The sequence below is a fragment of the Panicum hallii genome, chromosome 3 (assembly GCF_002211085.1).
Source record: "Panicum hallii strain FIL2 chromosome 3, PHallii_v3.1, whole genome shotgun sequence".
NCBI classification, from domain to species: domain Eukaryota; kingdom Viridiplantae; phylum Streptophyta; class Magnoliopsida; order Poales; family Poaceae; genus Panicum; species Panicum hallii.
This window is the reverse complement of record NC_038044.1, coordinates 12,743,142-12,770,052: the sequence shown is the minus strand read 5'-3', so window position 1 is coordinate 12,770,052 and position 26,911 is coordinate 12,743,142. Positions and strand designations below refer to the sequence as shown.

The window sequence follows — 26,911 nt, the reverse complement described above, 5'->3', positions numbered from 1 at the left end:
CTGGCGACGTACGGATGGGATGGGACGCGGAGGTCGGCAGGCCATTCGCACGCGACGTGATCGGCGAGGCCGGTGGGGGATTAGCGACGTGATTAGCTAGCCCAGGAGCGACCGCCGGCTGCTGCTCATCCACAGCGTGGCTTGGGGCTCGGCCGATTCGATCGCGGTGGTCAAGTCGGGCAAGTAAAAAAAAAACAAAGGAAAGGGAACGTGACGCGGTGAGTTTTTTAATCGGGGGGGGGGGGGTGTCGTACCACGGCGAGAGCGAGGTCACGATTGATCCGCGAGTCCGCGGGGGCATTGATGGCTTACAGTTGCCATAACCAGTGTTGTGTCACTCTTAACAGAGGGGGAGAAAAAAGAGGAAACAAAATGCAAAGTCATGTCGCCAACTAACACCGTAAGAGAGACTCTCTCTCTCCCCCCCCCCCTCTTTTTCTCTCTCTCCATTGCCGTTGCGAGGCAGAAAAGCTCTCTCTCTCTCTCCACCCTCGCTGAGCACGGCACGGCGGCGCACTATTTTAGGCCGCCACCATCTCTCACGAAACGGAACGGGAGGTATCTTAAGCTCCAATTCATTGGCGCGCGAGAGGGCGCACTGCACCTTGCTTAGAAACCACTTGATCGCAGCCTCTCCTTGGCTGCCCAGCTTCTCTCTCTCACCTCACCGGAGCGTGCAGGCAGTTCTTGGTACGCACGCTTCCCCATATATACCCCCTGGCCATACATAGAGCGAGCCACAAGCAGCCACCGATCGGGGAGGAGAGCGCACCCGCCGATCGCCATTGCAAGTGGCAACGGCCACCGACGTTGCCCCGGCTTCTAATTTGTCGCCGTCGTCGGAGTAGACAGAGAGAGGGGAGGATCAGAGAATGGGACGGCTCTCCTGCGGCGGCGTGCAGCCCAAGCTCCGCAAGGGGCTCTGGTCGCCCGAGGAAGACGAGAAGCTGTACAATCACATCATCCGCCACGGCGTCGGGTGCTGGAGCTCCGTCCCCAAGCTCGCAGGCAAGCAATTAAGCTTAGCGGCAACCTCACACACTCGATCACTGCTGGCTAGCTAGCTAGCTCCACTGTTCTATCGGCGCCTTGGGCTGAATTGCGTTCTGGTGCGTGCAGGGCTGCAGCGCTGCGGCAAGAGCTGCCGCCTGCGGTGGATCAACTACCTCCGCCCCGACCTGAAGCGCGGCAGCTTCTCGCAGCAGGAGGAGGACCTCATCCTCGCGCTCCACGAGATCCTCGGGAACAGGTCGGTACAATGCGTTCGGTTCGGACCCCGCAATGTCGCGGAGGGGCGAGCATTAGCAGTAACCATTGTGTGTGTGTGTGTTCGTGGCCTGATGATCGACCGGCTAAAAGAATTCTTCGCTCGGCGCGTCCATGCAGGTGGTCGCAGATCGCGTCGCACCTGCCGGGGCGGACGGACAACGAGATCAAGAACTTCTGGAACAGCTGCCTCAAGAAGAAGCTCCGGCAGCGCGGCATCGACCCGAGCACGCACAAGCCCATCGCCAACGCCGGCGCCGCGGAGGCGGGCGCGGCATTGCCGGACGCCCGGGACCCCGGCCACAAACCCGCCGCCGGGGACTCCGACGACGGCCTCGCCCAGAAGCAGCCGGCCGTGTTCGACCCGTTCCCGCTGGCCGACTTGGGCTTCGACCTCGGCGCGGCCAGCGTGGCGGCATTGTACTGCGGCCCATACGACGACGGCGTCGGCAAGGCGCCCCCGGACGCCGGCGGGTTCGTCGCCGACTACAGCAGCGTGCTGGACGTGTCAGAGAACCTGGGCTACGGGGAGAGCTCCAGCAACAGCAGCAACTGGACCTGCGCCGAGATGAGCAGCGCGGTGCTCGACAGCGAGGTGCTGCACTGGGCCTCCGGCGGCGGCGCGAAGCCGGAGCCGTACACGGAGCTGGAGCAGCAGCAGCAGCACAGCGGAGGATACGGCGGCGGGGAGCAGGCGGTGGACGACGACGACGCGCTGGAGCACAAGTTCTCGCTGCCCTGCGGCCAGGAGCAGAGCCTGGCGCATTTCGACTTCAACTTGGAATACTTCTGATCCTTTTTCCCCCGTTTGCCCTTCATTCACATTTGCCTCCCTGAACTATCGATCCATTCCCCAACGTTTTACACACGAGGAAGAAAACGCATTGGAAGATTAGGGATTGTACTTAGTAGTGACCACTATGTTAATTTCCTCTAGCCCACAGCACACTCCTTTTTCCCCTTACCTTTTCTGTGTACTCTGCTTCTGCTTGGTCAGAAGAACAGACAGACAGTGGTACATCCGTACATACGAGAATATTGTGTACGTACTATAAACAAAGATTTTTTCCTGTAAAGAATAAATTAATTAAACCTGCAGTTGCATACTATTCCTTGTGCCACTAAACTTCACTTCTACCACAGAAAGCACCTGCACCTTTTCTGAATTTTTTTACTCATCCGATACTTTTTACTTGTCTGATTTTTTTATTTACTTGGCCCCCTCGTGCTGGAGCGGAGGAGTTGCGAGGCCCCGACGGTTCTTGCTTGTTTACGTTACGCCGGTTGCTGTCGCGCTTTATCCTTTTTCTCTCTCCTGATTTGCGTTTCACGAAACCGGAATGGAAGGTAGCTGCAGCGGACGAAAGTGCCCTACTGCCCAGCCTAATGAAAAAAAAAAATCAATCGGAGATAGCCGGCGGCCGGCCGGCCAGCCATGCCAGCGTACTCCCATGCCATGCCGGCCGGCGACGGGCGGGCGGCGGACGGAGGAATGCTTGCAGCGCACTCCCATCCATCGTCCTCGTTCGAGACGGCACTGGCTTCCCGGCGAATCCTCCTCCCCTCCCCGGCAGGGGTCCCTTTCGGCGAGGCCGTCACGTCAGTCGGTCCTAGGATCGGAGGGGGACTCGCTGAGGGTGCCCGGAGAAGGACGAATTGAATTGGCCTCACTGTTGTTGACTAATGGCCACGGCCACGGGAGTGTCTCGGCTCCGTTTCCAGAAGGCTTCGTCAGTGACAGCAGCACGAACAAGCTAACGGGGCCCGTAGGGATGAGCGCGAGCGCGTCAGGTTTGTCGCCGGGGGGCAGCTGATCGGAAGTCGAAACTGAGCACTGACGGCGGCATGGTGTCGTGCGTTTCGGTCGCCATGCCGGCATGGCATGACATGCATCGCCTCTCGCCGTGCGGCGGACGTGTCCGGCCGGGCAGGGGGAGCTGAGCTGTGTGACGGGGTACGACGGGGGGCTGCGGCGACGTAGAGGGCTCAGAGCCTCGCTCGGAAGGCCTACTTTTGCGGGCATCAGTTTTGGGCCAGCTCGGACCAGACGGCTCAGAGAGGCGCCCTCATGTGCGCGATTACGCGGCGGATAAACACACCCCGGCGGCAGCCTCATGTGCGCGCTAATCAGGGCTATTTATGAGGGACGAGGAGCCACAAAGCGTGGTCATGATGGAGCTTAGCTGGGGTGTAAGCAAGGGGGTAAGCCCTGCACTTAAGTGCCGCCAGCTTGGCACCGAGCGATCAGCTCCGGCGAGGCCCATCGCTGTCGCTACCACCACCAGGCCCGTGTAAGGAACAAGGCCACTGCCACGTGTCGCCCGGCCCAACGCATTGCATGGTCCCGGCACATGGAGTACAACAAGACGTCCGTGGCGACTTTATCCATCTCGAGGATTTGACAGCTCAGTCTTTGAAGATGCTTATAGGGCTAGAGTTTGAGCAAGTTGCGTGCGTTATAAGTGTGTGAGTTGTACTGTGGAATTAAAAAAAGGGTAAGCTTTACGTCTTATATCGATTAGAAAAATCGGACGCCAGGGTCCACAAAATCAAGTCAAAACTCCCGCATCCCTTATCCTCTCGTACCCCTTATCCTCTCGTACCCCTTTCTTCTTCAACCACACGAGCTCCCCTAGGCGCCAGATCCCTACGCCTCCCCCTCGCATGCGCCTCCCTCACAAGCTCTACCTCTTCCGCGCGCGCGCCTCAACGCCTGAGCTCCGGAACCGTGGGTCTATAGCTCCACCACTCCGCCACGCACATACTACAGGCATCCGGCACCTCAAAAATATTGAACGAACGCCAGACTCATGTCACTCCACCCAACCAAGCGAGGTCGTGGGGAAGGCACTTCCCCTGTTCCATTCCCCTCCCATTCTTCTCAAACGCGGCCGATTGCAACCTGCCCCAGGCCTCTCCAACCGTCCCCGTGCCCGCTCGTCCTCCTCCCTGCACCGCCTCAGGATGCCCCGTTGGCAATATGGCAAGCCCCGCAGGCGGCGCACAAGGCCGGCGACACGCGAGGGCGGCCGCGGGAGCTCCGGGGCGGCAGCGCACGAGGCCTGCGTCGAGCCCCACGTGGGTGGCAGCGAGCTTCGGGCCGGCGGTGGGAGATATGGGGACGATGATGCCGGCGAAGCTCCATGGTGCTACTGTAGAATTTTTTAAATATTGCAATGGTTGATTTGAGATGTTGAGATCGAGATTCATGTTGTCATCAGGATGTTCTTCTTGCGGGTTGATTTTGTGGAAATAGCTTTCTTCATGTTGCACCTGCATGAATTTGTTGTTACAGTATTCTTATTTTGATGTTTGCATGAATTTTGAATGGATGTTGTATGGAACAGAGCTGTGATGTTGCTGCGGGAATTTTACTCTTTACATCCAGATGCGTTTCAGTATATATTTTTAATGTTGCAAGCCTGTATACTCGATATTGCAACGGCGGACGTCAGGGCGCTAGTAACGCTGAAAAAAAGAATATAGAAGGCCGATGGTTTGGCTGCGTCCACTGTCCCTCAGGCTGGCAGGGAAAGCTACGAAACCACACCTACGAGAACATCCAGGGTGCCAGGACAGGCGCCGTGCTCGAGGCCTCGAGCCACGCCGGCCTGAGCAAAGCTCAGAGGCCCGGAATGGCGAGGACATCAGAGTGAAGTGAAGCAAAAAGGCTAAGCAAAATAGCTAGCGCAATGCTTTGCTACCATTCAAAAAGGAAATGGAGCTACAACTTGTAATGCTGCATTAACCGCAGTTCACTGCTTCGTGTTCACCACTCAGATTTTTCTACAGAGAAAATAAAAAAAGTTGGTACACCCACCGGCAATATCAGGAACGGTCTGCGCTGTCTGAATTTTTTTTTATCAGTGCACTGTCTGAATGTTAGCAAACAGATACAGGCGAAACCCTAACAAAACAAATGACAAAATCTCCTGTTACATGGGTGTTTTCCAGGCTTCACTGTGATGGCGTTGCCTGTTGATCTGTGCTTGTTTCGACGCGCAGGCTGTTTTCACGATGGTAGAGAGACTTTGCACCCTGAATTTACACGAAACTGTTAATGAAGTACTAGACCAACTAGAGACAAGATGCGATAAAAGATTAATCCAAAGCTGACGAGTCTTAAGCTTTTTGGCTCGAAGCAAAATAGATGAAGCAGCAGAATACGAATGGAACGTACCTGGAATATTGTCCCAAGCTTTTTCAACGCTTTGGCTCGCAACTTCAGAACCTCTTTGGAGACAGTGCTATCTTTCAGAACCTGAACACCAACGATCATGATTTAATTCAAATACTCATAGTGGCACGTACATACAATCTTTGATCCAAGAACCTGGGGGTCACCCGGACTTACCGCTTGGCAGACACGTGAAAGTGTCGACTCAATATCAACCACATTAATCTTCCATAGTGAACTAAGCATGGCCTCCTTTTTCTCCTCGAAAATCTTCATAAGCTCCTCTTCATTGTTCTCACTTCCCTCCATCTTTTTCATTCCTTCTTGGAGTTGTATCAGAGAGATAGCACCTACAACAGAAACTCATTACCAGGGATGATCCCACACGTGGTCTAAACAAAGCACCAAAGGATGTCCTCAGAAGTACCTGAAGCAGCATTAACCTGTGATTTAATGTGGTGACCCTTGTCCCTAACCCACTCAGCTATGAATGGTACACCCATATAAAGTTTACTCTTTCCAAGTTCTCTTGCTGCTTGCCGCACATAAATATACCCAATAGTGTGAAGCATAGCCTCACCAAATGCTGAAAATTTTGTTTGAAACAAGTTAGCAGCTTGGATAGCCAATACTGAAATATCAAATGTTCAAGGAATAAGACAAAAACATCCGAGGACCAACATCACTGCTGTGGGGCAATAGCGAGTCATATTCCTCTACAGGTTTACATGACCCATAAAAGATATAATCTATGTAAATGAGACTAAATACACTGTTTATCTGATAGGGTAAACTGAAATGAAGCATGTGCAAGAAGCAGATGGTCCATTTGAAAAAATCACACAGTGGTAGGGATGTGAAACAAATACATAATCGCATGATATACCTGCTTCGGATAAACGCCGACCTTCTGCACTAGCCCAGCTCACAAATTCATCCTTTCTCCCATCTACATACGGTTGAAGACGGTCCTTTAGGCTCTGAGTGAGCTTTTGTTCTCTTTCTTTTTGTAACTCCTATACCATAGGAAAATTAATTAGGTTCAACTTATAATTAATGTTCTGGATCCTATAATGCAATTGATTAGGAAAAATAGCAGGAAGGAACATACCTTTATTTTTTCTTGAACCTTTGCTCTTGCCTCTTGACTGTTTGAGTTTTCATCAACTTCCACTGAAGCTATAGATGCTAGAGCAAGCTGGCCAACATAATCTTCAAAGTAGTCACTTCCAAAAAGCATCCCAAATACAGCAGCGGGATCTACCATGTTATCCCTGAATGAGGTGTTAAGCAACTGAGTAAGAAACAACTTATAGAACAAGGCACAAGTTATTTACTTTTTGAATAGAAGTACTAGCATTTTATGAAAGGTTTATGTTTCAAAATGAATGGCACGATTGCAATTGAGCTTCCAAACAGTAGCCAGTTTTCTGCTTTGTGTTTTTCCTAAAGCAGGCACTCTTATATAGCTCGTGAGTTGTGATGTTATCTATCCATCCTCAGCCCCATCATATTTTGTGCCCTAAACCAGATAGATCACTTCATTCTGAATAAGCATTGAACATGCCACTTCTTTCACAGAAAATATATAGTTATTATTTATCAAGTCTCAGACATAGTTCATGACTTACTGGGGAATACCCTCCTTTCCATACTTATCATAAGCCTCCTTTTTCCCAGGATCACTTAGGACTTGATAGGCCTCCCCAAGTTCCTGTTAAAAATCAAGCATGCAATTCAATATTTTGTAGCAGACGAACAATGGAGAGATGATCCGTCCGCATCCCAAAGAGTGAATCATGTACAATGCAGTCAACGGTTCCGGTGTAAAATCGGAGAAAGACCAAACTAGTAAGAAGCAACAGCCTGACCCCATTCAGAAAATGAGGCATCATCAGCCACATTCGTAGCTAACAGCCTTTTAGATGCTAACAACCAAATTCTGTCTGATGGCAACTAAGAATAGATGCTCCACTGAAAAGTTCGCTATTCCTAGAAAAAATCGAAAGAAGCTTCAGAAGGTTCATGATTACTTCTAGCCAGGAGCCAGCTAGCCTCAACGGCGCATAGGAATTAACATTGCCCTTTGTTTTCTGGTTCCATCTTTAGAGAACTTTATCTCCCAAAGGACACACCATGTTATCATCGAGCAGCTAACGGTATATAAAGGATCAAATACTGAAATTCTGAAAAAACCTACCTGAAATTTCTGTGCGGCGTCGGGGTTCCCAGGATTCTTATCCGGATGCACCAGTTTCGCCTGGAGAAAACAGGCACCCAACAATTGAGAAAAAACGGGCTCAAGCTACCAACCCGCACCATTACACGCAACAGGAGGCAACAACAGCCGAAGGGGGCGGCGCGGCGCGAAGGGATTGGTCACCTTGAGGTAGTACGCCTTCTTGATCTCGGCGGGGGACGCGTCGACGCTGACCCCGAGGACGTCGTAGTAGGCGCTCTCCTTCACCATGGCGGAAGGCTCCCTGGATCTCGCCGCCGGCAGCTCCGAAGCTACACGCACCGACGGACGATTAGCGCCAAGCGGGTAATGGCGAGGAATCGGCGAACCAATCCGGAAGAGGAGGTTCCATACCAGGGTCCTCCGGGCCTTCTAGAAAGTTCCGGGGAAGTGGGGAAACAGGAATAGGATCACCGGATTTGGGGAGGTTTTCTAGGGAAGCCAAGCCAGGTGGGATGCGGTCGAGATCGTCGCCTGGGAGGGAAGGGAAGCCGAGGGGAGGAGGGAGAGGGGAGTCGTCGTGGTGACGCGATGCGGTCGTGTACTCGTGGGTGTGTGTGTGTGTGTGGAGGAAGGTCACAGGTTCGCGGGCTGCGCGTCAGCGTCGTCGCATCAAGTGGTTGCCCCGCGCGCGCGCATCGCGATCACACGCGGTCGGGTGATGCACGGCGGCGACAGTTGCGGCGAAGATGCAAGAGCAAAAGCCCAGGTTGTATGTGTCGAGCTCTTGCAGTTGCAGGCTGCGGTTTGTTCAGACCCGAGAACCTTCGACGATCCGTGCAGGCGAGCAGAAGGTGTGGCGAAGCTCTCGCCGTGCATACTGCCGACGCCGGCGTGTCGACTTCAGTGGAGTTCGACCCGATCCAGGTGAGAGCGCTAGGCGACGATTCACATGTGGGATGTGCCCGGAAAATTGACAAAGAATGACGCATCGGCAGACAGTGGCATGGTGGTATCTTCGGCACTCGCCTTTCTTTTTGTTGCCGCGTCTGCGATTTTCTTTTTTTCATTTTTTGAACAAACCGCGTGCTTTCAATTTATCTCCTCCGCTCTCGTCGTGTGCCGAACGATAAGATGTTTTTTAAATATACCTATCACAATTTGCTTGTTTTTTTTATTTTTTTGGATCCCTTTGCTTTCTCTGGGTTTATGGTGTTTTTTTTTCTAAACACCTGGTGAGCTGTATGCATGAATCTGGAGACCATTCAAAACACGTTTAGAAAACTGCTGGAGTACTGCTCTGCTAGCTTGCGTTTTTTTCTTTTTTGAGAGAGAGAGAGGATGCTAGCTCTGCTTTGAGGAGAGCGCGTTCTCTCTACGGTATGAAAAGAAAGCTCCTGGGCCATTATTCGTCCGCAGGGCTTCACAGTATTTTATTTTTTTAAAAAAAAACTTACAGGGCTACACAGTAGTACTCCTAGTTTTTTTTTTGTGAGAAGGATTCAAACACATAAGCACTGTGTGCGTCAGTGCGTGCGACGACGAGCTGCACGATCGGCCCGCGTGACGGAGAGAACAGATGCAATGGGGTTGGGCCAGGCCCACTCTTTCCTCGCATCACTCCCACTCTTTCCGTCAAGGAGGAAGAAAGAATGGCAAAATTGGCGGATACTGGAAAAAGATAGCTTTTACCATAGACCATTAAAAAGAAGTCTTTACCAGTGAACACTACAATTCAGCGCCAATTTTCAGCTGGACATTATAACCTTTATAATAATATATTCTCATCAAACAGGTATCACACATAATTGTAAAAGATGAATATACTCTTACCCAGGCAAGGGTTAGAATTGAAGCCCACAGTAGCAGCCGGAAATGAGGGAGATAAAGAAAGGAGGTATCGCTGCCGTCATCCTTGCAACCGAGCAGGCTTCCGCCGTCATGCTCGGGCGCGACGCGGGGGCTCAGAAGGAGTTCGAGGCGCCGGAAGTCGCTTGGTCGACGAGCCTCGCGGACCGAACTCGCCGCAGGAGACATGGAGGTCGCGCACGGTGTATGACAAGCAGGTGTTGGTGATGGTCACGATGTAGCAAGGAATGCCGCCCGGGCGCCCGGCCACCGCCACATCTTGACCCGCGACACCACCACGGCGTATTGGGAGCGCTTGCTCAGCGCCATCGACCCCCTTCCCTTCTTCCACGCCGCCACTGCCTGCTCGGCGCATCATTGGCGCCAGCTCGTGCGCCGCGGTGCAGTCGGGCCGCCGCGCCCCCTGGGTGCAGCCAAGCGCAACCGCCCGCGCCACCCTTGCGACCGGGAGGGGTTGTCGGAGCCCGGAGCAGGAGAGGGTTGGTCGTCACCACGCCTTGACCTGCGACACCACTATGGCGTCCTAGGAGCACTTGCTCAGTGCCATCGACCCCTCCGCTTCTTCTCCGCCGCCACCGCTTGCTTGGCACACCCCTTGGCGCCAACCCGTGCGCCACGAACGGGCGTACCGCCCCGTGTGGCGAGGTGCAGTTGGGCTGCCGCGCCCCTTATGCAGTGCGGCCAGGCGGACGGGCGCGGCCCACTGAGCTGCGCGGCCCCCTGTGGCCGTGGATGGGTTGCCGGAGGAGAGGGGCGGCTGCCAGGGATCGCCGGAGAGAGGAGGGGCCGCGGATGAATTTTGGGGGGCCGTCAGGAGCTTGATGCCTTCGATTCAAAGATAAGGGGTATAATCGTTATTTCGTGTGGCTTTCTATTAAAAACGAGTATAATAATAAGTGTGGTGTCCTACACCTAATTACCACAGATTTATAGTGTATTATGATAAAGACATCCTTTTTAGTGGTCTAGGCCAAAATCCACGTTTTAATGGTGTCTATGGACCAATTTTGCCAAGAAAGAAGCGGCCGCAGGCGCAATCGGAGGGACGAGACGACAGAGCTACGTCCGGGTTAATTTGGAGCTGCAACTGAAGCAGATCGATCAGTACGGCTGTACGGGTACCTGCGATGCTGCAAGACTCTTCCGTCCAGGTCCAGTCGCCAGAATCTGGGCCTGACAAGGACGGACGCTACCTGCATTTCCGGTCTCCTGTCCTACCCTACGGCGGCAGTCGCTCCTCGAGATGCCGTCCTGGCGTCGCCGCCGGCCGTTGCTGCTTGTCGCGTCCTCGTATTCCTTGGTTTCCTGGCCTTGATTCAGATCTGCCGACCGGCCTCTCTTTCATCCTGTCCTTGTTCATGATGGCAGTTGTGGATCGTCCCATCGTTGCAGCTAGTTCGCCCAAGCAGTAACTGCTGCTTGTAGAGAGCATTAGCTCTCGACAGCTGCTAGCGGAACGCTGCTCTCTGATCTGAACATCTCCGGCAAGGCAGCTGTGCCTAAACTTTTTGTTAATCACCTGCTCGCTCGATGCATTGCAGTGTAATACCAGATGCCCTACCATTCATCTTTTACAGAACTGCTACTGAACATTGCAAAACATCAATTTGCTCAGGGGCGAAGCTACGTAGTAATCAGGACCCCCTAAAAAAAGAAAAAACAGTGATTATGTTCAAATTTTCACCATATTTGCACCTCTCTATGACTTAACTTTATACACACACAAGGCAAGCGCACCCCCTCCGATTTGCTCTAGCTTCGCCACTGAATTTGCTCATATACAAATGCTCACTGAACTGAACTGACCTGCGGTCCTGCCGCTGATTTCAGTGCATCAGGGGGGGGGGGGGTGTCATCTGAAGCTGCCTGTCCCCAGTCGCAATGCTTCTTGCCTTCTTTTATGTTTGCGCCCTTGAAAATGCAGAGTCAAGGAACGAGTAGTCGGCCATGCATATCTGGTTGGGCAAGCAACAGTTAAAGAGTCGACCATCCCGATCTGCTGTTCGTGAGCTGCATTAACACCCTCATCAAGTGTTTTCAGACAAAAAGATTAAGCAGCAACTGCTCCAACAGGGACCCCCTAACCTCCTCAAGCTAGCGGCAGACAAAATGCCCATTATAAAATCGCCAGCGTTTTCGTTTGAGGTGATTATCCTATAAACCGATTTCCTAGTGGGTGGATTCTGCATGTACCCCCACTATGGCGACCAGGTGCAGTTTATTCTCAGATGAGTACCTACCATTCCTTGAAAAGTTCCTGGCCTTCTTTGTCTCCTGTATCTATGCATGGATCAGAAGCCAAATTGCTTATCCCCATTTGCAGGGGGGGGGGGGGGGGGGGGGGGAAGAACAATCTTTGTTGGAACCGGTCATGTTAAGAAGTCTGTTTATTGATACAAATGGAGCAATGATTTTGCTAGTTGCTTTTAGTTGGTAGGAGGTGCCCTCTATCATATTGCCAAAATATGGGCAGAATTCATGAATGATTGTACGGCTACGTGGCTTTGAACAGCTCGGTTGCTGCCAGGAAGCTGGTTCAACCATTCCTATAGATCGAAACGCCAAGCATCAACATCACAATGAGGGAGATTGAAAAATTCAACCAATCATTTCGTTTGTGTCTCCATCACCAGTAAAACCACGAGATCACCCACCGGATATTTTAAACACGAATTCGACGTAGGATTTTTCCTACTTCCTCTATCGCTTTCACAATACTTTGGGCTATTGCCCAAAAAGAAGGAAAAAGGAGCAAAATTTTTTTAAACAAAATCAGTGGTGGGAAAACTCAGCCAAATTTGGCCGTATTCGTCAAGGCATGTGCTTCTTGCTCGGTCCTACTATATATTTATTTATATACATATTTTATAGCAAAGTATATGCTCTCTTTAATCCTTCTGTGCTCCAGGCTTTCATCAGATCACACCACAAGCTTGTTTGATTTGCCAACAACCCCGTTCCCGTGTGAGGTGATGACTGATGGCAGCCAAAACCTGCTTTAACGTGGGTTCACGGATGATTGCAATCAGTGGAACAACTAAAGATACTCAGGTAGGTAGCATAGGTTCAATGGAAGACGTGGACAAAAAGTTTCCTCGACGCCGACCCATTGTTCTGCCCGTTTATTTGGTCACTGTGCTGGGTTGATGCCAGCAGAAAACACATACCAGCGAGCAGGCAATCAGCTCCGCGAGCTTATCTCTGTCTGTTCTTTAGCCGAAGGGAGCACAATGGCAGGCTACTGTACTGACAGCTATCGGGGAATTACTGCCACGGGAACAGAGTTCAAAGTTACGGCGCCTGATCGAGACATGGATTACCAAGGTGAAATGATCAATGAGCTGTGAGCAGACCATGCCCAGGTATCAGTCCAAGGCGGCTCATATTAGTATTTTTTTTTTCTTTGTCTGTTCAAGAACAGGCAACCATTAATGTAAGGTAAGCTTTATGTATTGGCCAACAGAATTTGTTGGTGTTCTGGTCAAGAATTAAAACTAAATTATCGGTACTATTTTAGCAACATGGCAGCAGCCACAACTGATCAAGAAAAACAGCAAAAATTTACCAAGGTAAAAACAACACATCAGTCAAAGCAACACAACACAAAGTAAGTACAGCTTGAAACGCACAAAAATAAAAATGATAGAAGCGCTGAAGTGGTCTGCAATACCTAAGTATCATCATATATATATATTTTATTTTGAACGTAGGAAGAAATTCCATTCCCTAAAAATGATTATTATGGAGCAATCAGCAGCTGTAGGAGTTGTCCAACGCCTCCAACAAACAAATCAAGTCTGACCTGGCCAAACGCTCGTCCACGCGTCACATCACCGGCACACGTTCCTTGAACGCGGTCTACGGTTCGCAGCCACTGCGTGTGGGGCCCCTGAAATCGTTCCGCTATACGCTTCCAGAGATCCTATCCTATGGAGGAACCGAGGCTACCAGACGCCAGAGACACCTGGGTGAACTGGGTCCGTGGACAGAACAAACGGGCGCCCTACAGCTCGATCATTCGACTGGTTCGATCGAGCCTATGAACCGGGTCCACTTGAAAAGTGATTGGAATCCTCCTCGCTTCTCCCTCCCGAGTCTCCCACACCCATTAAAATGCAGAGCGGCAGAGGTTGGTCGTCCCCTCCTGGACAAAATCAGCTCCCGAAATCCAAAACTGAAACAGGTAAGAATCCCACGAAATCCTCCGAGCTGCTATGTCCATGTCCACGCACCGATTTATCAAACATGTTCGTTGGATAATAGTTTAGATTTTCGACGTTTGCCGCGCAGTTCATCAATCACAGTGCTTTTCGCTCAAATTGCCGATTGCAGGTGATTCTGAGCTTGGCGCTTGCTCGGAGGACCGATTTTGGAGCCGGCGGAGGGGATGTCAGGACCCCTCGATCGATTTGCTAGGCCATGTGAGTATGAAGCGCTTCTTTCCCTTGGGACACTATGAGTCGATTCCCAACGAATTAGCAGATGCTGTCGACTCATCTTTTTCTCCCTTGTTCCTTTGAAAGATAAGGAATTAATATATTAGCAGATGCTATTACCGGAGGGCATAAGAATAATTGCTGCTACAAGGTTGTAGCTTTATTGGTTTTGGGGCTAGAAACCCCAACGTACTTCTGTCACAGAGGGAAGAAATCAATATAGTATGTAATTTGCCAATTGCCTGAATTTTACCTGGTCTTATTAGAGGGCCTTATAGCTGATGCTCGAAACTGGTCCTCATCATCAATGATAACCGCAAACTTGAACCCGAGTCATTAAATGCTGATGATCGACATGTAGCAATGTTGCTGTAACATGTGCAAACCAATAAGTTAATACCTGTATTAACCCCTTGCCTTTTTTCTGGATTAGCATCGATGTAATAGACAGGTTACAGTTCTATTTACCTGTAAATAAGGATGCAAGTGGGTACCCAATAGTGTTTTTTGGGTCAGCTAATTAATTATGATGGTATGCCACTCTAGTTCATTTCTCCTCTCAAATTATTTACGCAGAATGCTATTCTAGTTCATTTTATCAACCTTTTGGGTTGACCCAATGTCCCAAAATATATATAACTTGCATCCCTACATGTAAAGCATCATTTGCTGTCTAGTCGAACCCACCTATCGGTTCCTGTTGTTTCCAAAAAATAGCTTTCTTTGCTTTGATTTGGATACGGGAAATTGAGACAGCATCTGCAGGTTTTGAAGGGCTTGTACATAACGATGAAAGGAAAGAGAGCAGATCTGATGCAGACAACTCAGAAGGAGATAAGAAGACTAAAATTGGCTCTTTCAAGAAAAAAGCAATTAATGCGGGGAATAAATTCAGGCATTCCTTGAGAAGGAGGAGCAAAAAAAAAAATGAACCTAGGGATTCCATCAAGGACATAAGGGATGTTAAAGAGCTTCAAGATGTCGAGACATTTCGGCAATGCTTAATTGATGAGGATTTGCTGCCACAACAGCATGATGACTATCACATGATGTTGAGGTACAGTACTTACTTTCTCAAAAAAAAAATTCTTCCGAAGAAGAACCTTGGCAGGGAGTTCCTTGTTCACAGGGTTTGATTTGTCTTTATGCTGCGTATACGCTTCCCCTTTCATACCTTCCCGATAGCCCTACGATAAACCTTGTAGGCTTGCACAGTTTGCACCAATAACTATATGCGCTCAAAGGGCCATGTCTAGAAAGAAAGTTGTTGCCATCTTAGTTGAGTGGGATTCTCATTTGATCTGATTCACATTACAGGTTCCTAAAAGCGCGAAAATTTGATGTTGAGAAAGCAAAGAATATGTGGTCAGACATGCTTAGATGGAGGAAGGAATTTGGGACCGACAAAATAGAGGTAAAGCTGAAATATAAATGGTGATATATCAAAATATGTCATCTCCATCAGTAACTTCTGTATTTTGACCCTTCTTGGTTTCTACACCTCAGGAATTTGACTACACCGAGTTAGATGAAGTTACAAAGTATTACCCACAATTTTATCATGGGGTGGATAAAGAGGGTAGACCTATCTACATAGAGTTAATAGGAAAAGTTGATGCGAACAAGCTAGTGCAGGTAACAACCATTGATCGGTATGTGAGATACCACGTCAAGGAGTTTGAGAGATGTTTCCAGATGAGATTTCCAGCTTGCTCAATTGCTGCAAAAAAACACATAGACTCATGTACTACTATTTTGGATGTGCAAGGAGTGGTATGTCACATTATATTATGGCTAAATATTGTTCTTTATATTTAAATCTACATTGATAAGAGTTCTTGACTTATGTAAATGAAGGGTTTCAAGAACTTCTCAAAATCTGCGAGGGAATTAATCACACGATTGCAGAAGATCGACAGTGATAACTACCCAGAGGTAGGTAGCAATGTTATGGATCCTGACAAAATTCATTCCAGCATCTGAAACTTTTTCAATGAAATATTTCCATGAGTAATTTTGCTAAATTCAAAAGAAGAAATATAGTTTTTCTTTGTCATTATATTTATCTTGGCCCATTGTTGAATCCCTAAAGCATTTTGGATGCTGTTACAGACATTGTGCCGGATGTATATAATTAATGCTGGCCAAGGCTTCAAGATGTTATGGAACACAATAAAATCGTTCCTTGATCCGAAAACTGCTTCCAAGATTCATGTATGTAATGCTTTCTTAACAATGATTTGATTACATCCTTCTTGAATGATTTTATACACATTATACTTACCATTTATCATTTTCTCTTGAAGGTTCTTGGGAATAAGTACCAACATAAGTTGCTTGAAATTATTGATGAGTGGTCAGTATCCTTTTTCTTGGTCATACATTTGTGATGTTGGCTTCCATCCTAATTTCTGTTTAATACATGCATGCAGTGAATTGCCAGAATTTCTTGGTGGTAAATGCAAGTGTGATGAACATGGAGGTTGTCAAAAATCCGACAAAGGTCCTTGGAAGGATCCCGAAATAATAAAGGTAATAAATATCCTGCCACAACGACCCCCAGTCTTGTGAAAAATAAAACATGATTAAATATCGGAGAAGAAAAGGAAGATGTCTCCGGATGAGATATGCAGCTGGAAGAAAACGCATTAGTGCTAATGTGATGCATCTTCAATTTCTCCAGAGAGTTCTCAATGGTGAGGCAAACTACGGAAGGCAAATTGTGACTATATCCAGCACTGATGGAAAGATAATTGGTTATGCTAGGCCAGAGTACCCAGCCGTAAGTCTATAAGAATGCTTTACTGTTAAAATTTCTAGAGACATCATTCTCAGTCCTCACTCAGTACTTATTCCATTATTTTACTGAAGCAGAGAAAAGGCAGTGATGCATCTGCTGAGTCCGGGTCTGAAGTGGAAGACGTAGCATCTCCTATGGCATCAAGGAATCTGATCACACACCCTATTTTGACCCCTGTTCATGAGGAGGCAAGTGGCTAACCCTTAGTGTATGATCAACAACCTGATTATAATATGACTTGAATAATCTGCATCAGTAACATCTTGACTATAAACACCACCAAGGGCCAAAAAGTTATTGATGACAGGTCACTAAATTATACTAAGTAATATTCTGTAAACATTCTTTTGAACAGTAAATATTACTACACCCCCTTTGTTTTCCTGTTGTGCCAAGTAATACAGGCTTTTAACCAGTATGCTTTCCATTCCAAACATGTGTGGAATGTAACTTTGGGGTGCTCTTTTTTTTAAATACTTTTGGTATCACGTAGTTATTGATGGGTAACCTCTGTTGCTATCTCCAGTCAAAATTGCCAGCACATGCTTACGCATCTGTTGCTCATGCTTCAATTGAAAACATTCCTGTTGTGGACAAGGTTGTTGATGATGGATGGGGTAGTCCCAGAGCTAATCTACAAGCTTCTTCCTCAGGTATGCTATGTGGCTATTTAGTTATCGTCAAGCTCTTGTTTACAGTTATTATACTCCATTTGACTTTTGTTCAAATTGATATCCATTCCTAAAGTTAGTTCATGTTTGTTCCCACCAAGACGCTCAACTATTTATAGATAGATAATTAACTAGCTACACACATGTTTTCATCATTTTTGTCCTCCGGTATAAGGACGTAGCTCACAAGATTACAGCACATGTGATGCATAACTGCATATGCAAGAATGCTGTTTTCTATTATTGTGTACTGAACCCTGAACCCTTTATATTCTCGCACCAGGTTCATTTTCCTTGAGAAATTTGCCTGGCACATTCGGAGGACTCCGAGCTCAAATAATCACGTGGCTGACGGTCTTGGTCATGACCCTTTTTGCCATGCTCTGTTCTGTTCCAAGCAAGATGGCTAGAAGTATCTCTAACCAATCTGTTAAGCATGATGACTATCACGTTGAGTATCCTCAAGAACAGGAGTGCAAGGAGGAGTTCCGACCTCCATCTCCTGCCCCATCCTATACGGAAAAGGATGTGCTTTCATCTATGCTGAGACGGCTGGGCGAGCTGGAGGACAAGGTGCAGGTGCTTGAGACAAAGCCGTCTGAGATGCCATTTGAAAAGGAAGAATTGCTCAATGCAGCCGTCCGCCGTGTGGATGCATTGGAGGCTGAGTTAATTTCCACGAAGAAGGTAAGCTTGTTTTGTTCAAAATTGCGGTTTCTACGTCCTTGATTGATCTCAGTCGGCACAACACAAAAACTACGGAACTGGAATTGGCTGTTACTCTACAGACGATGTCATCTGTTGCATATGCATGAAAAGACTTCTTTCCATTTTTTTTTATAAATAAAGTAGTGAGGTTCCGAACTATCTAACTAAACTCATATCCATGATCAGGCCCTCTATGATGCCTTGATGCGACAGGACGAGCTGCTCGCTTACATTGACAAGCAAGAGCTGATCAAATTCCGTGTATGTTACGGTTCTCTCATGCTCATTTCCCTTTTCCATCATTGAAGATGTACACGCGTGGTGTCTTTCTGGTTTCTCAACTACGGATCATTATATCCTCGCTATTATAGTCTGTTCTCTGCCCCATCTGATCTGTGTCACTTCTATATGCATGCCATTTGCAGAAGAAGAAGAAGTTCTGCTTCTAAGAGCTGGGCGCGGCGCAGCTGTTCTTCACACGCAGAGCCGTTCGTGTATATTGGATTGCGGCTAATGTGTTGTGTGTGTGTGTGTATTTTGTTGGTCCGTAAAGTGTGTAGTTGGTAGTAAAAACAGGCGCCTAGGTATTTCATGCCTGTTGCAAATTCGACGATGACCCGAAACAGGATGATATACCAACCAGGTCAAGGTGTTTTGTATTCTCTAGTCTCTACGCTGTGAGGCAGGTACCTAGCACTTGCTAGCCTAAGGCCTAAGCTGTAATCTTGCATGTTGTCGCAAAACCGATCGCGTGCTGACAATAATTGTTTCGCTGTTTCAGTTGAGCTGCGTGCTGCATCTGCCGCGGTGTACGACTTGTCGAGTGCGTCGTGCGTCCAGGGGTGTTGGCGTGTTTTCAGTTCATTCGAGTTGTTGGAGTATTTATCAAATCCGCTCCCACCGGCACGAATCACGCCCTGTTCGTTTCCTACCCTCTAAACTTTAGACCCATCACATCAAAGAGAATCTTGCTATTTAGAAGTATTAAATAAAATCTGTTTATAAAACTTTTTGCACAGCTGGGTGCTAATTCGCGAGACAAATTTAATGAGCCTAATTAATCCATAATCTGCCACAGTGATGCTACAGTAATCATCCACTAATCATGGACTAATATACCTCATTAGATTCGTCTCGCGAATTAGCACTAGGGTTCTGCAATTAGTTTTGTCATTAGACTTTATTTAATACTTCTAAATGACAAGATTCTTTTTGATGTGACCCCTCTAAAATTTAGACCCCAGGAAACGAACACACCCTCAGATTTTGCAATCCTTGGCAACGTCACCAAGGACCCAAGCCAACGACAGAAATTTCTGCATGGTTTGCCACGAGCAGCAATCACCAATTCTGTTGCGTAAAATAAAATTAAAAAAAATGAAAAGATAGGCAGCAGAACCACCAAAAAGGCTGCCACCATTGGCAACGTCATCAAGGACCCAAGCCAACGACAGAAGTTTCTGCGTGGTTTGCCACGAGCAGCAATCAATCAATTCTGTTGTATAAAATAAAACAAAAAAATGAAAAGATTGGCACCAGAACCACCAAAAAAGGCTGCCACCTGCAATGAAATGCCTGTTCATCGGTTAGTAGCAGCATTACACACCATGGTTCATCCCATCACACAGTTACGGTACCTGTTGCAGGATGGCGCCCACGCGGTTGCCGGTTATTTGGAGAATCATCCATCGCAAGCAAGCCTGAATTTAACCATGAGCATTTGCTAGTTGTCCGTGCATACCGCACGGCTGTTTCTCCGGTTAGCATCGCGAGTCAAGGCCCGTGAGGAAAGAGATCGTATGATCGCGGAGTTATAGCGCTGTACCTGTTTCGCTGGACTCGGAATCATTCAGGATTACATGTATGAGATGTGCTAACAACCGCGCTTGCCGCTCGGTGCGCGGGCTGCGGGATTGCTGTGGCCGTAGTAGCATCCGCGGTGAAGTTCCGGCGGCCCTGTGGAGCAGGGCAGGCAGGGCGCGCCGGGTTCTGGAACCAAACCGTGCGGCCAGGCTTGCGCCTTGCAGCCGTGCCTGGCGCGGGCACGGGCAGAGGTGCATGGGGATAGTTCGCTGCCGGCTGGCCGAACTGCTAGGCCAGAGCATACATGCATTTGCTCGAAGATGAATACCACATGCTATATGATCACCTTATTAAACATTATAAGATCCCTTAGCTTACCTCACTCGAGAGACTTCGTCCTTTTTCTCCTCCTAAAGAAAAAAAATTCATAGTTTGGCACTGTAACCTCAAGAGGGGAAACAAAAGGATGAATGAATATCAAAATTGTGAAACAACAAATTGTCTGAGGTGTGAAGAAAGGTTTCACAGCAAGCTACTGTCGCTTTGTCAGGAAAGGCACCACGAACTGCCATGTTCGGTAAAGCAAGCGCAAAAAGGATGAAACACATATGTCAGTATCTTCCCAGTTCACAATCTAATCTAGTAGTAATCTATAATAACACCGCAATGCAGCCGCAGGAGCAATGCTCGAATCAACATGCAGGACTTGACTTCCTTCAAGCACCGCCGATCAAAGCGCCATCATCCAATGCCTCCCCCACCCATAGCTCGTCCGCAACCAAGCTCACAAGGGTGGATGATCATACTTCTTCCTCACGATGCTGGGATGTTGTGTTCCATGACGGTTTCCGATGAACCTAGTTAGCCGGATGGCTGTATTTTCTGAACACTCTCTCCTGGTTCTCCCGCCACCATTCCTCGGCCTGCTGCTCCGCAAATCTCCTCTTGCTGATCGTGGGGGAAAAAGAACAAGGAGAGTAAATGATCAGCTCCTGGAAACTAATTTTGTCTTGGCATAAAGTGAAATTTATGGAGTGCTTTGGATGTACTATGAAAGTGATTGGTACTGAGAAGGTTAGGATATCAAAGCCGTATACAGGACGAGGGCATGTGGCAACTAGGTTACCTGAATCTGACACGCTTGAATACTTTGGTACCATCTCTCAGCTGGATGAGTGTCACGTACACCCCTGGTTCAAACTGCTCGATCAGTTGCACTTCTCCGTGAGTACTATGCTTTGGTGCAAAGTCACCATTAGCTCTCGAGCTGTTCTCCATGATACGGTGGCATGGAGATTCACTCGTCAAGGAAGCGGCCGAGCTACCGGCATATCCAGTGCTGCCATCCTGAGACAACACCAGACTGCCCATGCTTGCTGACCTCTGATGCGCCGTAGCATGTCTACCGGCACCTGTGACTTCTGGTGGATGAATACCTTGCCCAGTAAGAAATCTCTCTGAATGACTTTGCAAGGCTTTTAAGCTGTCAGCAGCATCACTGGGCACCCTATCTGCAATACTCTTGAGCTGAAGAATGACCGGACGTGATACAGTGAGCATCATCAAGACAGATCCAGTAAACATGTACAGTGAAACGACCCTTATTTTTTGAGCTACTACAAAGCTTATATTGACTCATGTTATTCTATGTTCCAAGTTAACAACAAATCCTTTTACCATTATGCTTGTTTCATTCACAACATCATTGAAGCATACCCCTATTTGTATTTGATTTGGATTATAGAAGACTTGGTACTGTAAATGGAATAGAATAAAAGGCTAGACTATTGGCTCAAGTACGCACGCAGCATGGTAGGGGGTAGGCACTTAATTTCATCATGCAAGCTCAAGAGCTGTGTATCTATCATGCAGAGCTATTTTAATACTGTACCTCGTTGTCAAGAAACCTAATGAACTCCAAGACACCATTACGCCTAGAAGACTCTTCTGCAGCTATAGAGGCAGAACTTTCAGCTCTTCTTTCCGATTTCTGCAGTTGCTCCTCTTGGGCATCACATTTTTGTTTTAATTTGTTAACCTGTTAAAAGTTCAATAAATTTATCAGCGCCAGCTAAACATGGTAAATGTGGCAAAATATATAGTATTCTAAATCAGACCTGAGACTGCAACTTTGATATATCTTCATTCAGCACATCTTTCGTCCTCTTCAAGTTATCAGTCTCAATTTTACCACAGAGAGGAGTTGCTGCAGCTGGATTTGGCTTCTTTGTGAGAGGAGATGATTGCACAGGCATGGCCATTGGCACTGCAGCTGCCATTGCCATGGGCTTTAGACTAGCTGGACCAAATGTTCCACCAAAAGCGAGATTGTTAAAAGGTAACATGGAAGGAGCTTGGGATGCCTTAATCATGGACATAGGATCTGGTTTTATCTCATTTCGAACTGCTTTTGTCTCAGCTTGCTTGAGAGGTTCTGCTGGTGATCCTGTTGCAAGCCTGGAATGCCTTATGTCTGGCCTCTCTGGCTTGTCTTTGTTATCAACAGAGCGACGGGCATTGACATTCCTTTTCTGATATGAACTGTTGCTGCTGGTCTCTGCAGCTTTCAGTTTCATGAAGCATGAATCGCATACACGATGTGGTTTGCCAGGAGTAGGTGCCAAAGCAGCTTTCAGTACTTTCCTTGAACTACATGCATGGCAATGGACAAGCCCACAATTGTAACAATTGTGTCGCTTTCTTGTGAAGCCAAATGGTTGCCTACAACCTGAGCATACGGACTGATCTGCACCTGAAACCCACTTGTGTATACAAATGCAGGTAGTGAAATTCGAACCGCATGCTATACTTTTAACATGACGATCTTTTAATGCTTCCACAAGGGTTGGTTTTTTCTTATCTTCCACACCACCATGCCCCAGCCTTCCATTGGCCCCCATCCCCCATGTATATACTTCACTTCGTGAAGTCAAGACTGCAACGTGGCATGAGCCACAGGCGATCTCTTCAACCAATTCGCCTGACAACCTATCTTGTACCAGGCTAGGTTGTTTACCATCAGACTTTGGATTCCCAAGCTGACCATTGCTAGAGCTGCCCATTGTGAAAACATGACCAGATGTAGCAAGGGCGATAGTCATACTGTGTCCACAGGCCACCTGATGGAAATTATAATCAACGATAGATTGAACACATGTAGGAACTAGCCTAGCATCTTTATCCCCATGACCTAGGAGATTCTTGTCCCCAGCGCCCCAGGTATATAGCTTCCTGGACACCACATTCACGCCTACCTGATTACTGGTCTCCACAATTGCTGCGGAATGCCAGAGTCCACAGGCTACTTTCATTGTTCTGAATCCACTCAAAGTTTCGACTTCCTTTGGGTATGCAACACTTTCATGATTCCCATGTCCAAGAGCGCCAAATGTCCCGTCACCGAAAGTGAAAACTTTCCCACTTGACGTAGTCAGTGCTGAATGCCATGAGCCACATGCAACAGACAGTATCTGAACTCCTTCTAAGGGTCCTGAGACTTGTTTTGGAAGCCAGTGGCTAGTTCCGGCACCATGTCCAAGCAATCCAGCATTGTAGTATCCATCACCCCAAGTGTACAAGTCACCAGAGGCAGTTACAGCACAAGTATGGAACTCCCCGCACGCAATATATTCTACATTTGAAACTGCTAAGGCTTCAACAAGTTTAGGACGGCTAATATCTGCATCAGTCCCGTGACCAAGCCGCCCTCCAAGTTCTTCACCCCATGCGAACACTTCTCCTTGCCTAGTAGTCAGAGCAATGTGCCTGGAACCACAGGCTATCTGCTGTACGTCCAAAACAACATCTGATTCCAGCGGTTTGGGAACTAAAATGTCTGCTTTGGAGCACAAATAGTTTGAGGATCCTTCTGTTGGGATCACATCAGTCCAGACCTCACCCCACACATAAACATCACCAAGGGATTCAATGTCATCCTGTCCAGAACTTTGACTTGAAGAACTAGGAACACTGCTGGAAATACTAATGCGGCCACCGTCTGTACTTGCTCTTAGCATATTTGCACGATCCGATCTAACATCTGCTTTTGCTGAATTGATAGAATTGGTTGTGCTGTAACTACCTGAGTTAAAAGTACGTGTAATACTTGAGGTGATATCTACTGTCGTATCATAAAAATTGCTATCTTGATAATGTGATACTTCCTGAAAAGAAAAGGGAAAGAAACGTTTAGTTCGAAGATTCTGCAGCCTTTGACCAAAGGTAAGGCAGAGTTCAGCTGAAACAAGAAAGGTGAAGTGGATAAAGTATAACTAACAGTAGTTTATAAGATGCTAGCTAATACACAGAAGAAATAAGAACCAAACAGTGTCGCCATTCTTTGTTTGTTGGTCAAAGCCATAAATCACATCCACGATTAAGTTAGTCTCTTCTAGATAACAATTATAACCTTGTACAATCAAGTAGGATAAAATGCCATGATTTATGTGTGCATCACAATACAATATAAATGCAGCTTCACAGGTATCTTACTGCTGGCTTTTCAAAGAACTAGACTTCAAAAGAAAGCTTACTATCATGAAATCTGAATCCAATCACAAATACTTAAACTAGACCACACAGAGAGAAATTATAACATATTCGATTTCATTGTAAACGATGTAACCAGCTATTCAAGAATACCAACTCACATCAGAAACTGATAACCTATCACTTGGACCATCAGTCGAATAACTTTTACGGCCTGAAGTAGAGGTAATGAGTGTCTCAAGTGTTGAAAACCAGACTTCAACTTCAGCTTGATCCTTGCAAACCTGTAGATCAGCTAGAATCTCATGTAACTAATGTCTTCCATAGATCATAGTATAAGATATACTCAAAGAACTCCACCACTGGGAAATGGCATCCCCTGGTTTTGTCTTAAATAGGGGGTACCAGACCCTGGTTGGCCAAAAAAACTCGTTGAAACTTGAAACTAGTTCTCATGGAGGTACCCACATTTAGCGAGCACTCGGGTTTGAGCTCAGGTGGATGGTCTCCTTCTCTTAACACATAGTTTTTACCACTAGTTCGTTAGAAAAAGGAGAACGAAACATCTACATCTTACCAGGTCAAGGGAACGTTGACCTTTCTTGTATATCAGAGAAAATGATAGGTAGTCCTTCTCAGGGTGTAAAAACCTCCTAAAAACAGCCTGGCGAAAAAAGATGAATTCATTTATGTCCATTTGAAATGTCTGAGACCCTATGCTTTAAAAAATTTTTGTCATTAAAAACTTTAATTGTGACTGCATAGCAGCAAAGTAACCATCTAACTCGGTGGTAACTGTAAGGTGGTGTTTCAGCTTACAGTTCTCTGTCCAGGAATGATTCTAGAGACAGACGACAGCACGAGGAACTTCTCTTTGCTGTGGGAATACCAAACTAATGTTGTTTCATCCTGTAATGCAGAACCATCAAGGGATGTTATTTCTTTATTGCAAAGAGATACTTGAGAAGTTAAGATTTGTATTACAAAACAGTGCACGTAAGAACTTACACTCGAAAGTCTGAACTCACGAATCTTGGGTTTTCCCTTCCGGCTATACTTGATAAGCTTGCTACCTTTCTTGAGAGTTATAAGGGCCTTTGGGACATAGAAAAGGTGAATGCGTTATATTTCCAATTGTTTAGCACACAAGCATGTGCTCAGTCAAAATAGAATAAAAGGAATGCGTTTTGGAACTCACATTATCATCTGGTGTCATCTAAACAGTAACATGTCAACATCCTATATATTTTCAGGAATTGAGCCTCGATCGCCTGCAACTGCACATCCACGGTAACATTGGGACCTCGGCATCACAATAAGGGATTCAGATCAAATTGACATGAAATGTCGTTCTCAATGATACCAGAGAAATCTATAAGTGAATAACAATATGAAATTTCCAGTTTGATCACAATAACAAATATGTTCTCATATGATATCAACCCATACCCAGATAGATCCTCCCGATCATGCGCGTCATTTTCTTTCCTGAAACCGTTATTAAAACGGTTTGACATTTCCAAGAGAACAGATTAACAATGTGGCGCTTTATAATGCAATAAAAAATGAAATAGAATGCAGTAGTAATCAACCACGCAGCACGAAAACCATTCCGGGCAGAACGAAAGATTTGGATTTGGGGGCTCGCAACAAAAATAAGACTCCGCAGAACAAAAATCACAAAATGCACAACGCAACCGGAGCAAGCCCGTGTTCCTTACCAGCAAGAGAAGAAACCAACCGGAACTCCGACGGATCTCCACTCCACGCCAGTCTAGGGGGGGCGAGGGCGACCAGAGGAGGGAGAGGGGCACAGCTGCGGTGGAAGGATGCCTCGACCTGCATGGAGGGAGAGGGGGGCGTGTTCGGCGGGGAGGGTGGGAAGGAGGAGCCTAAATAGCTGGGGAAGGAACGAGTGGCCTGTGCTTTCGGTTGAACTCGGTCGCGTTGAACCCACCCAGTAGAAACAAGGGCTAATTGTCGTACGGCATTTTTGCCTTTTTGGTTCAGTTCTGCGCTCAACGTGATAGTTTTTCCTCTAAAGAAACATGATAGTTTCTAAATCTTATTATCATGATGTGCCTTTCTTGTTCTACTGCAATCTCTGAAGTTTTGAATTGCGTACTCCAACTTTTAGATCCCGATTTTCCTTGGAATCATCATTAGTACGGTGTGCATCCAACTATTGTTGGGTTGTCCTCCAATTTTCAAATCAGGCCTAGGCCTTTTAACTTTTGACCCGGCAGCAGGGCTTGTTGGGAGCCCAAATTCATTTCGCAATGGTTCGGAATTTTGGCCCACCCAAACAAATCCTCGGTTTGAATTTTTTTTTCTCTGAAAACCCACACATCCTTCTTCCCACCAAAGCTTGCATTGCATACATTTCTGGTTCCAAAAAAGAAAAAGAGAGGAATCCAACTTGCATAATTTTCTCAAAGTTTTTTTTCTGTATGCAGTTGAAAACAGAAGTTTAGGCTCCTGATTTGTGAGCCATCGTCATTGAATTTCTTTTAA

The 26,911-nt window shown here is 47.2% G+C and overlaps 4 protein-coding genes across 8 annotated transcripts; 2 read left to right on the top strand and 2 right to left on the bottom strand.

Moving 5' to 3' along the window:
- Positions 1-448: 448 nt before the first annotated feature.
- LOC112886131 (myb-related protein Hv33-like) lies at positions 449-2,161 on the top strand. Its single transcript, XM_025951922.1, has 3 exons — positions 449-1,008; positions 1,120-1,249; positions 1,387-2,161. Exons 1-3 carry the CDS (start codon positions 873-875, stop codon positions 2,057-2,059), a joined length of 939 nt encoding a protein of 312 aa, XP_025807707.1. The 5' UTR covers positions 449-872; the 3' UTR covers positions 2,060-2,161.
- A 2,790-nt stretch (positions 2,162-4,951) lies between these two features.
- On the bottom strand, positions 4,952-8,215 carry LOC112888163 (chaperone protein dnaJ 10-like). Its single transcript, XM_025954523.1, has 10 exons — positions 8,037-8,215; positions 7,827-7,954; positions 7,644-7,703; positions 7,075-7,157; positions 6,555-6,717; positions 6,330-6,459; positions 5,871-6,029; positions 5,621-5,793; positions 5,447-5,527; positions 4,952-5,304 (listed from the first exon to the last, which is right to left on the bottom strand). The coding sequence occupies exons 2-10, from the start codon at positions 7,911-7,913 to the stop codon at positions 5,224-5,226; spliced, it is 1,017 nt and encodes a 338-aa protein (XP_025810308.1). The 5' UTR covers positions 7,914-7,954; positions 8,037-8,215; the 3' UTR covers positions 4,952-5,223.
- A 5,244-nt stretch (positions 8,216-13,459) lies between these two features.
- Positions 13,460-19,019, top strand: LOC112884646 (phosphatidylinositol/phosphatidylcholine transfer protein SFH8-like). 3 transcript variants are annotated; one of them, XR_003227145.1, is made up of 16 exons: positions 13,460-13,674; positions 13,824-13,912; positions 14,693-14,984; positions 15,245-15,341; positions 15,434-15,700; positions 15,785-15,862; positions 16,040-16,141; positions 16,234-16,283; positions 16,360-16,459; positions 16,611-16,709; positions 16,799-16,915; positions 17,254-17,380; positions 17,682-18,085; positions 18,293-18,367; positions 18,532-18,792; positions 18,888-19,019. XR_003227145.1 is itself a non-coding variant. In XM_025950104.1 (15 exons), the coding sequence occupies exons 2-15, from the start codon at positions 13,879-13,881 to the stop codon at positions 18,553-18,555; spliced, it is 1,863 nt and encodes a 620-aa protein (XP_025805889.1). In that variant the 5' UTR covers positions 13,460-13,674; positions 13,824-13,878; the 3' UTR covers positions 18,556-18,886. The 3 variants fall into 3 exon arrangements, 2 of the variants coding, with proteins under 2 accessions (XP_025805889.1, XP_025805887.1); XM_025950104.1 differs by lacking the exon at positions 18,888-19,019 and having other exon boundaries at positions 16,802-16,915; positions 18,532-18,886; XM_025950102.1 differs by lacking the exon at positions 18,888-19,019 and having other exon boundaries at positions 18,532-18,886.
- Positions 19,020-20,392: 1,373 nt separating this feature from the next.
- LOC112884645 (PH, RCC1 and FYVE domains-containing protein 1-like) lies at positions 20,393-26,265 on the bottom strand. Of its 3 annotated transcripts, XM_025950100.1 has the most exons (11): positions 26,119-26,265; positions 25,847-25,885; positions 25,596-25,674; positions 25,406-25,492; positions 25,217-25,306; positions 24,975-25,061; positions 24,559-24,681; positions 22,027-24,072; positions 21,801-21,947; positions 21,036-21,436; positions 20,393-20,857 (listed from the first exon to the last, which is right to left on the bottom strand). In XM_025950100.1, the coding sequence occupies exons 3-11, from the start codon at positions 25,611-25,613 to the stop codon at positions 20,767-20,769; spliced, it is 3,090 nt and encodes a 1,029-aa protein (XP_025805885.1). In that variant the 5' UTR covers positions 25,614-25,674; positions 25,847-25,885; positions 26,119-26,265; the 3' UTR covers positions 20,393-20,766. The 3 variants fall into 3 exon arrangements, with proteins under 3 accessions (XP_025805885.1, XP_025805884.1, XP_025805886.1); XM_025950099.1 differs by having other exon boundaries at positions 25,847-26,265; XM_025950101.1 differs by lacking the exon at positions 25,847-25,885.
- Between the last annotated feature and the right edge of the window lie 646 nt (positions 26,266-26,911).